General features: G+C 37.3%; 1 protein-coding gene across 1 annotated transcript; it reads right to left on the reverse strand.

Moving 5' to 3' along the window:
• Nucleotides 1–846: 846 nt before the first annotated feature.
• Nucleotides 847–10,343, reverse strand: LOC109044086 (esterase E4-like). The gene is made up of 7 exons (XM_019061590.2): nucleotides 10,176–10,343; nucleotides 9,636–9,804; nucleotides 6,308–6,493; nucleotides 4,587–4,786; nucleotides 3,537–3,699; nucleotides 2,591–2,775; nucleotides 847–1,065 (listed from the first exon to the last, which is right to left on the reverse strand). Exons 1-7 carry the CDS (start codon nucleotides 10,341–10,343, stop codon nucleotides 847–849), a joined length of 1,290 nt encoding a protein of 429 aa, XP_018917135.2.
• Between the last annotated feature and the right edge of the window lie 580 nt (nucleotides 10,344–10,923).

The following is a 10,923-nucleotide window of genomic DNA, read 5'->3' on the forward strand; positions in this document are numbered from 1 at the left end:
ATTTATTTCGTAGAAAGGTGAATGAACATTTTCGACTTACCCAGTGCTGGCATAAGTCACCCATAAATTCACACGATTCCTAATAAATTCTATTTCTGCATCCGAGTATGTCCTGTTCGGGAAGTACTCGGGCATCGGGAATAATGTCAAGAGACTGTCAAGATGCCCCGGTTTTTCTGGAAAAAGTAAAAGTAAGGTCTGGAATCTTACAGTGTCACTTCAGAGCTTTGCGATATATATCTATTGATCTGCCATTTTAACCTATGGAAAAGGATCGATAAACAGGGTGATCGTGTATTTGAAATGTTATGCGTATTTTGAATTTAAAGGGACAAGAGGGGGAGAAGAAGAATGAACAAGGAGCTATATTCGAAATTTGAAAAGTCACAAGTTCCAGCGATCCAGCCTCCTTCGCAAAAAGCAAATCCCACCCCAAAATTGATAAGGGGATCAAGAACTTCGAGTTTCATATCTCCTTTTTCCCTTATTTTCTCTCTCCCTCTTCCCTCTGATTTTCTTTTTCCTCTTTCCCCCTAATTTTCTCCCATCGAATCGACCCTTTTGATACACCGGCCCACCGGAGATAGACCCAGTACTCTACTGTGTTAAGGAGAAACGCCGTATGAACCTTCGTCAGTTGCCAAATTTCCTTCGATTAAATACGAATTTTAAGGAAAACTTGTGAATATTTTCCGGTCAGTTTTTCAGAGAATTTTCTCCGTAGTTAGACCTAAATTATCTGAAAATTTCAAGAGAAAATATTCATAACTCTCCTCAAAAATACACATTTCATCGGAGGAAATTTAGCAACTCTCGAATGTTTAATTGTTCATACGGCGTTTTTCTTTAGCACGCGCGGCAGTACTCTCGCTTTGACCAATCTGGGCCAGGCAACGACTGTTGCGCTTGGGACTGACCTGTAATGGTGCCAGGATCGAATAAGATGTCGTTGAAAGTTACATCCGTTTTGTAGTTGTAGATGTAATACCAAACATCAGCTCCAGTTTTTGCATGCCTCAGGGCTGAAAGCGCAGTCGTTATGAAGAAATCGTAGTCCGTGAGCACCTGCGATTGAAAAAAAATTCATAGGTGACTGATATTGACCTTCCTGGCACGCGATGCTGCTAAGATAGGTATCGCAACCGTCACAAATTGATACGTTGAGTATCGCAAGATGACGTAGCCACCGAAACAATCTATTTCAATGAGAATAGACCACTAGACAAGGTACGAATTTTATCATTCTGATACATGTTTCTTCATCAAAATTTCACGTAAAACGCGATGCGCACAACGAAAATTACCGAAATCAACTCCTTACGAAGATATTTAATGATTCTTGGTGCGTGAATTGAAACCACCTGCTCATGAAAACTCAATGCACTACGTGATTCACATCGCGCGATAAACGTTATCATGAACGTTTCTGCGATAAAAAAATCTGGCAACCTCAATCTTGACGCTTTGGCTCAGCTATAGCAAATTGCTTATAGTTTGAACAACACATGGTGGGAAATGACATTGCTCGATTGAGAAGCTTGCTGAAACCGTTTTAGTGCGCGATTTGACTCACGTAGAGCTTTGAATTTCTTGTGAGCGGGCAGTTCAAATTCCTCGCAACCAATGTGAAATAAAAATGTTAATATCTCCGTTAGGAGTTAGGTTCAGTAATTTCCGTTGTGCGAATCATGTTCTACGTGAAATTCTGGTTAAGAAACATGTATCAGAATGCTTAAGTTCGTACCTTGTCTTGGGGTCCATTCAAATATTTGGCATTTATGTGGCGTATAAGGGAAGCGTCACAACGCGGTCTAATAAATGAAGGATAAAACCAACCACGCACTGCGGGCTGATTATTGAAATTGATGGACAAAGCTATAGACAAAGAAGACAAAGGTAGTATGAAACGATCTCATTGGTTGAGATGATTGGTTCTTAAAGACAAAGGGAGAAAATGATGGACTAACTGTAGTGTCTCACGTGTGTTGCCGTTAGTTAGTCCACTGGCTACCTACTTTGCCCCACTTTCAGGGTTAATTAAAAATTAAAAGGAGTTTAGTGTCTCGAAATTTACAAACATAAAATAATTTTTATATTATTACCATATAAGAGGTAAAATTAATAAAGTTTTAGATTTCAAATAAAATTATGTATTAAATATCTAGTTATTAAAGAAAATAATTTGATTAAATATTGTTTTATTATTTCATAATTTAAATTACAAATCTAAACAATAAAAAACTTTAAAAGTTAAGCGTTAAAGTAAGATAAATTAAAGTACCAACTATATCTAAATGGAATTGATAGTCTTTAATTTAAAAATATAGAAATACAACTTTAGATTTTAAATAAAATTATTTCAACATTTAATTAAAACCAAACTAAAATAAATAAAATTAAATGATTAAATCAATAATCACTCCCCTCAACCTCAATAGGATCTTTCACGTTACGTTTCCGCTTTCTTAAGATGAGTGCTAAATTTGCATTGTGCAAAACGAGCCTTTTCATTGGATAGCTGAAAGTCCGAAACTAATTTTTTTATCAGATTTTTGCTGAATAGATCCTTGAGAGATTTTGGGAGACTTACTTGAATGAGGCTCGGTTGCAAGTTCCTGGAGAGTGCTTGATCTTGAAAGTAGCGACTGTAAACACGGTCTATGACGGATGGAATAGTGTAAGTCTCGAAGAAATACTCAAGGTTCATAATTTCCGGCAAATAGTACTTTGGATGCTCATCAACGAGCTTCTCGAACTCCCGGTTTTGATAGATAGCTGAGCAGATCATGACAACGAGAAATCAATTTTAATAGGTGATAAAGAAACAACTTAGTTGGCCCGAAACGATGATACAAAATCAACTTAAAATTGGTTAAGGCCGCAAAAAAAAGAACATGAAATAAAAAAGCTAGGGACGTTTCGCAATATCACGGCTGCATTTTCAAGTGGAAAAAAGGAAAATATAAGAACGAATTGAGCCTCGCCGCTGTTAATGTGAGTCTCACAATGACAGCGGTGAGGCTCAGTTTGTTTCCTTTTAAGTTTCCTTTTTTTTTCAGTTGAAAATGCAACTGTGAATCACAGTTGCGTTACGTTTTGCAGTACCACAGTCTGTGGTACTGCAAAACGTACCGGGTTTTTTATTTTATGTTCTTGTTTTTGCGGTCTTGGTCCCATTTTAAGTTGAATTTGAATTTTAGGAAGCGCACTATCATTAGATTTTTGGCGGGGTTGAAACACCAGGCTACGTCAAACAAATGTATGTAAAACAATAGGCGAATTTTTGCGAGTGGATCAGCGAGATCTGAATCAGTGCTACAATATACATGTAAAAGAATCCTCAAAGATTGGCGACTCTGTGCAAGCCAATGTCTTAGATAAAAAAAATTGGTTAAAAGTACCAGACTAGAGCACAGCCAAACAATAAAATATGATTGGAATATTCTATGTCTTTGAAGCCAACCCGTCACTTACCACAATCGCGAATCGTATTTTTCAAGATTCACGATAGAATTGATGAAATAGGAATCACTTACGCGCTACAAATGAAAGGCCATCGTATGGAATACTCCCTGTAAGCAAGGACAGAGGATCTGAGAGATCAGCTACCCTTGGATCGTTCGGGAATGTCGCATTCGACAAGTAAACGTAATCCAATGTTGGAGCCCAATATGTTCGGACGAATGGTGGGAATCTGTCCTATGGAGTAACATCAAGAGCACAAGGTTTATTAAAATGACGGAGCCTTCATTTAATTGTTACCGTTTTTATTGAATATTATTCAAATGCTACAGAGAGTGAGTGCTGCTCAGTGAGAGGCACTCAGGCTATTTTGTAAAGTCGCCGGAATTGAGTTACTGTTGAAAATTAAATTAGTTTTCCCCACAAATTAGAGTCCCTTTATACCCAGAGTTAAGACAACTCGATTATCAGCTGACTGGCAGCCGGCCTTGGCTGGCCATGGAGGCCGAAACGAGTGCACCCAAACGAACGATATTGAGGGATAAGGATCAGGAATCTTGCGATGTCTGTCACACAAAAACAACAACATCAACAAATTGATCAATTAAAAAGAAACTGAGACTGGTTTGTGAATAATTTCTTAATCTATTTTCATTTTGGACCGATGGAAATAACAATTTACTCTTGATAAACCACAATTAGGTAATATTTTCATTATTCTTGTTCACATTCGAGGTACCGCCATCTTGGTGCACTCGTTTCGGCCTCCATGAGCGAGAACCAATCAGAATTGGATTTTTTTTAGGCCACTTACAGCCCAACCCTGGCCCAACCAAAAGTGAGTTGTCTTAACTCTGGGTATAAAGGGACTCTACCACAAATAAGCGTCTCTAATACGAATTTATTTCGCATTGATTTACATTACTTCCTGAAGATAATTAACTTGCGTTTGAATGAATACAATCGGTGAACCGGTTGCCGCATGCATAGCTATGTTACTTGTTGAAGTTAAATTGAATTTCGCCAAAATAAGTGTTTCCGCGGGTAAATTCTACGTGGGGTTACCTCACTTACTGAGGTCACATTTACTTGCGGTAAATTCTACATGGAGTTACGTTACTTACCGAAGTCAAATTAACTTGCGCCAGAATAAGCGTTTCAGCGGGCACATTCCGCATGCAGTCAGTAAGAGCTTCGGGTGGGCAAGATGGACATCCAACCAACTCAGCGAGTCGTTGCGTCGCGTTTGCAACAACATCCACTGTTACCAAAGCCAAAGGGTACAATGAGGTACCCGACATTGGGAGGACTTGTTTGAATTTTCCTGTAAAAAGGTCGAATGGGTACAAGTAATGTAGACGTCTACAATCGCAATCTCACGGCGCACAATGGATGGATCAAGTCGATCAGTCGAGTGGAGTCAATAGAAGAGGTCGGACAACATTTGGAAACTTTAAAAGCTTATAATTCCGTTTATACAAAACTTTGAGGTTCTGAAAGTGCTTTCCTCGGAAAATTTTCCTCTAAAACCACCCCTAAGTATTTAAAATGTGACGAAATAAACCTCAAAATTTGCAGTTTTAGTCAAAAATTTCATGTGAGACCTCCCTGATGGATTCGATCCACCGTGCGGCTGCGCGGTGCGACGTGCAACATGAACGCAAAATACAATTTGATTGCATTTTGCAAAAAAGAACCAAGATCATTCCAATGTTGCTAGAATTGTGCAACATACATTCTTTGCAACAAAATTCATCAAATAATGAAAAAAATCATATTTACAAGGATAACTTTCTTCTTGAATACACAGTATATATTGAGAGTAAAGATAAAATTTGTATAGATGATCAGTTTAGATTTGCAGGGTAAGGACAGTTGCACAATCTTAGCGACATTGGAATGCTCTTGATTCCTTTTTGCAAAATGCAATCCAATTATAAAACATGTTCAACTGAATTGTCAATTTTCAAAAGTTTTCATTCAGGTTCCATTCTTTTAAACAAATCTCCTTGAAATTTTTAGAGTGAATATTCATGATATTCAGGTCATAAAAAAAATATTTCTTCAATATATTAATGCTACTCATTTTATAGGTGTTTTAAATGTTAAAAATGAGCTAAGTTCGAAAATGGCCTTGGTTCTTCTATCACGCCCATCAATTTACTTCAAAATGCGAGCTTTTGCGAAGAAAATTACATTCTTCCGGTAAGTGATTGATGATGGAGAAAAACCATGATCATTTTCAGATTTAGCAGCCAAATATGTGGGGGTAACCAGTCAATGCGTATTTCCTTTATCCCTGATGAAGTTTTTCCGGTCAAATACCGTAAACTGCCCATGTACCACCTTGCAAAACTGATATCCATTTCCTGTGCTCTTTTTTTTTTCTTTTTTTCTTTTTTTCTTTTTTTCCTTTTTTTCTTTTTTTTCCTTTTTCCTTTTTTTTCCTTTTTTTTCCTTTTTTCCCCCTTTTTTTCTTTTTTTCTTTTTTTCCTTTTTTTTCTTTTTTTTCCCTTTTTTTTCCTTTTTTTTTCTTTTTTTTCTTTTTTTTCCTTTTTTTTCTTTTTTTCCTTTTTTTCTTTTTTTTCTTTTTTTCCTTTTTTTCTTTTTTTCCTTTTTTTTTTTTTTTTTTTTTCCTTTGCTCTGAGTAGACAGAAGTTTTTTTTCTGGCGCAGGAGGATGGTTCATTAAAACATTCAAATGACTGCCTTCGTGCGCCTGGATGAAACTATTCTTACTTGATGGATGTTTGCATTGCATCATGAAAAAATGAAGGCGTTTTGTTTGATGGCTCAATTTATGTCTACCAACGATGAAGATTCCTCTTGAAAGTGATATGATTTACCTCTACTGAGTGGAGACTGTAAGTGCAGGGTACAAGCAGCACCCCCGGAGGCCTCACCGATAAGAGTGACCTGATCAGGGTCTCCGCCGAAGGCAGCGATGTTATCCTGCACCCACTGTAAAGCAAGGACCTGGTCCCTGAACCCATAGTTTCCGGCAGAGACATTGTTGCCAGTGTTATGGTATCCTGAAAAAATGCGGAATGAAATTTAACTGGGGATATTCTAGAGAACCAATGGACCACTAGACAAGGTACGAATTTCAGCATTCTGATACATGTTTCTCAACCAAAATTTCACGTAGAACACGATGCGCACAACGAAAATTACCAAAATCAACTCCTTACGAAGATATTTAATGATTCTTGATGCGTGAATTCAAACCACCCGCTCATGAAAACTCAATGCTCTACGTGATTCACATCGCGCGCTGAACATTATCATGACAGTCTCTGCGATATAAAAATCTGGCAACCTCAATCTTGACGCTTTGGCTCAGCTATAGCAAATTACTTATAGTTTGAACAACACATGGTGGGAAATGAACATTGCTCGATTGAGAAGCTTGCTGAAACCGTTGTAGTGCGCGATTTGACTCACGTAGAGCTTTGAGTTTCTTGTGAGCGGGCAGTTCAAATTCCTCGTAACCAATGTGAAATAAAAACGTTAATATCTTCGTTAGGAGTTGGTTTCAGTAATTTTCGTTGCGCGAATCGTGTTCTACGTGAAATTCTGGTTAAGAAACATGTATCAGATTGCTTAAATTCGTACCTTGTCTAGTGGTCCATTGGAAATGATCGATAAATGGACGTGTTTCTACCAAACAGACCTATGTGGAGGTGAGAAATATGGGGTGTGCTCGTTAGTTCTCTGGCCGTAAGAGTGAATGAGAATAATAAAGCGCCAGTGACGTCAGCGGCAATGAACGAAGCGGGGGCGCATCGGGGGGATCGTCGTCGGTGCTCTTTAACTCATGAGCCCTGTCCACAACGCTCTCTTGCCATGCCCGCGGCTCATGAGTCCCGCATTCAGTTGGCACATAGTTCTGTTTGATAGAATGTAATATCCCGCTTTTCCAATTCTTCAAAAGGAATCACGCCCTCTTTTACATTGTTTCTTACGCAGATTTGTAGAGAATACCCCACATTTCTCACCTCCACATAGTTCTGTTTGGTAGAAATACGTCCAAATAGACCGCGTTTAGCAGAAAGAAACCAAGCCACATCAGCTTTTGCCAATTTTAACCGAGCAATATAATTTTTTACATGAGAACGTTTGTGCGGATTCCTTCGGAAATTTTAAGGAATTTGCCTCGCACTATACAAAAAATTCACTAAAATTTGCAGAAAAGCCGCACAACTGTTTTCATGTAAAAAATGGAATTGCCCGGTTAAACTTGGCAATAGCTGATGTGGCTTGGTTCCTTTCTGCTATACGCGGTCCAGATGAATAATTGTTATATTTTCTTTCCTGGCTGATGAAAGAAATTAAAGAACTTGAAAACTTAGCTCTTGGTCATTTCGATGACTGAATTCATCATTATCATCATCGTCATCATCATCACCATCATCATCACCATCATCATCACCATCATCATCATCATCATCATCATCATCATCATCATCATTATCATCATCATCATCATCATCATTAGATCTCTAACCTCACATTGTCACAATAAAAAGTTTTTACTACTTAACACAAAGAAAATTGTAGAGATATGATTATGATGAGTTTGGTCACCACAATGGCAATATCTAAGTTTTAGGATTTTCAATACGTTTTTTCAGTGATCAGGAAAAAAAAACGTGATACCTCATAAATCATCCATTCTGAATCCTGTTAGAGGTAGTGAAAGATACAACTTATCCAAGTGGAAATGCTAAATTATTAAATTATGTTAGCTAGCAGACATAGACGGGACGAAGAAATGAGACGAACAGCATTAAACAAACCGCGCGCATACAAATTGGGTCATTAACAAAAATTAGAATGCGCCGCCAAAAAACTCATACTTAGTAGTGGCAATGCAGTTAATTCAATAGTTCCGAAGCAACTTCCGCCTACAAGACAGATGATAACTAAGATAATTGAATCAGTGAGTTCGAAAACACACCAACTCGGGTTTTTTTTTTTTTTTTCAATTTTCACTTTTTTACGGTTTAGTAACACTTATGGATAGAAGCATCTGCACGCAAAAGGAAATTTCGAAATTACAATCGGAAGTGCTAGAAACAGCGACGGGAAAAGGGAAAAATCGAAATATTTCATTGGAAATACCAATTTTTGGCCATTTCAAGGGAAACAGGTGACCATCCGATTTTGCGGTTTTCTTTTTTCGGTTCAGTATACCTTGTACCAACAAGTTATATGAATATTCAAGCGTTATTCAGGTCGAAAAATATACATTTTTCAGGGTAGACTATGAAAAATCAGTCTCTGAAAGTCGGTGAGAACGAAAACACACCAACTTGGAAATTTGTAAACGCTTAATTCTCTGTCATCAAACATGGTGTATCGATTTCAACTTGGTGCTTTACAAAGTCTCTAAGTACTTGTCCTTTGGCACTAAAAATGTTCTTCTTAAACTAACTTCTTCGCCCGCTGCGCAGTTTTAGGTGTTTCCTGAACAATTATTTTTTTCCGAGTTGGTGGGTTTTCGAACTCACTGACTCAATTACGTAATTTATTAGAAAAAAACAGACTTCTACTTCTAGTCCATTTCATGGCATTCTCTGCTTATCAGTTGCATTAGTTGAAGAGGCGTTAAGGTGATTCGATGGACTCCATATTTTGCGTCAGAACGACGTGCGGTAAATCGCATTGATTGGCTCTATTTTTTAGCTACTAATCATTTTTCTCGAATTTTGAGATCGCAATTCTGTTGTCAGGAGACTAAAGCACTCACCTACCAATTTTTACAAACAAATTCAACGTAATAAAGGGGTGGTTTTTTTAGAGAGAAAACATAGCATTCGATACTGATATCGAAACTGCACTCGAATGCGATATTTTCTCTCTAAAAAAACCACACCTTTATTACGTTGAATTTCTTTGTTAAAATTGGTAAGTGAGTGCTTTAGTCACCTGACAACAGAATTGCGATTTCAAAATTCGAGAAGAATGACGAGTAGCTGAGAAAATGGAACCAATTCATGCGATATATCGCATGCCGTTCTGACACAAAATATGGCGTCCATCGAATCACCTTAATGTCTACTGCATACTATGATTACAGCCCTGAAATGCTCATTCGATCACATTGAAACAACTTCGGGATGCATATTATTTTTTTATTTTTTATCGAACAAAATACGTATGAAAACTCACCGAAAACATCCAGGCGACTGTTGGGCACTGCCAAAACAACGTCTTGATTCAACAAAAATTCGGGGCCGTAGATAGCTTCGAGATTGGATCCTTGAGACCAGCCGCCGAAATGGAAGAGAACGAATACTGGCAACGAATTATTCGACGGTGGATTCGTCGCCTGAGGACACTATAAAACGGCAAAAAGGATGGAAATATCCCTTAACTTTTAAAAAAATTTGCGGACCAGAAAAATTCTCTTCAGTGTTGTGTGGTAAAATCATTAAAAAAAATTGAATTTCTTGGAATTAAAAAAAAAAACTCGCCTGTTTTTAAAAAAATTTTCTCTCTTCAAAAAAAACTTCCACAAGTAAAAAGAAAGAAAACATCCCTTCACTTTTAAAAATTCTTTTGGGCTAAAAAAATTATCTTCAGTAATGTGTGATAAAAGCATTAAAAAAAATCTAAAAACAAAGCAAAAATATTACGATGTTAAAGTGTATGTATTTGGCCTTCAGAGTTAAAAAAAAAAAAAAAAAAAAAATTATAGTTTGGACTTACAGCGGGTGTGTAGACGCTGATTGAGAGACAGTCCTCCTGACCAACCACTCTCACTTCATCGCCGAATTTTAAACTTTCTCTCTGAACGCAAACAGGACTATCTTGCGTAGCATCGAAAACACCATCAAACGACTGTTTTGGCACCGAGTCCTGGAAAAAACAACGCATGTGCCTGCATAATTTTTAATTTTTAAGCCAATAAGGAGCGCTTGAATGGCAATGCATTCAAATGACGTACCAGCGATAGCAATGTTAAAATTTTACACAATGTAATGACGGAAAATTGTTATCAATTCTGAAGAAGTTAGAAACTGTCAAGGCAGTCGAAAAGATGTGTAATTTATTAAATTTAAAAACAGAAATCGATTCGGAAACATACCAACTATATGAAAGATGTGCTGAACTCTGCGATGAATCCTTGAAACGTCTTATCATCTTATAAAGTGTCTACCAAAAGTGTTATTATTTATTTATTAATGTATTTAAATAAGTTTTCTAGCTCTAAACATCCTGACGATGGCATTTGTGCTGAAAAGCTTTGACCAAAAATTATAAATGAATAAAAAATGTTTTATGTAAGATAATTCTTGTACATATTTCAGCACTGTGGCTATACATACCCACCTATCATGAAAGTGTAGCATGCCATATTTTAGCGGTTTATTGCACTAACCTGAAATCTTTCCGGCGGCTCAGCGTAGAATATGCCACGGAAAGAGCAAACCTTTCGGTTATCAAAATTCGTTTC

This window comes from Bemisia tabaci, chromosome 9, assembly GCF_918797505.1.
Source record: "Bemisia tabaci chromosome 9, PGI_BMITA_v3".
In the NCBI taxonomy this organism is placed as follows: Eukaryota; Metazoa; Arthropoda; class Insecta; order Hemiptera; family Aleyrodidae; genus Bemisia; species Bemisia tabaci.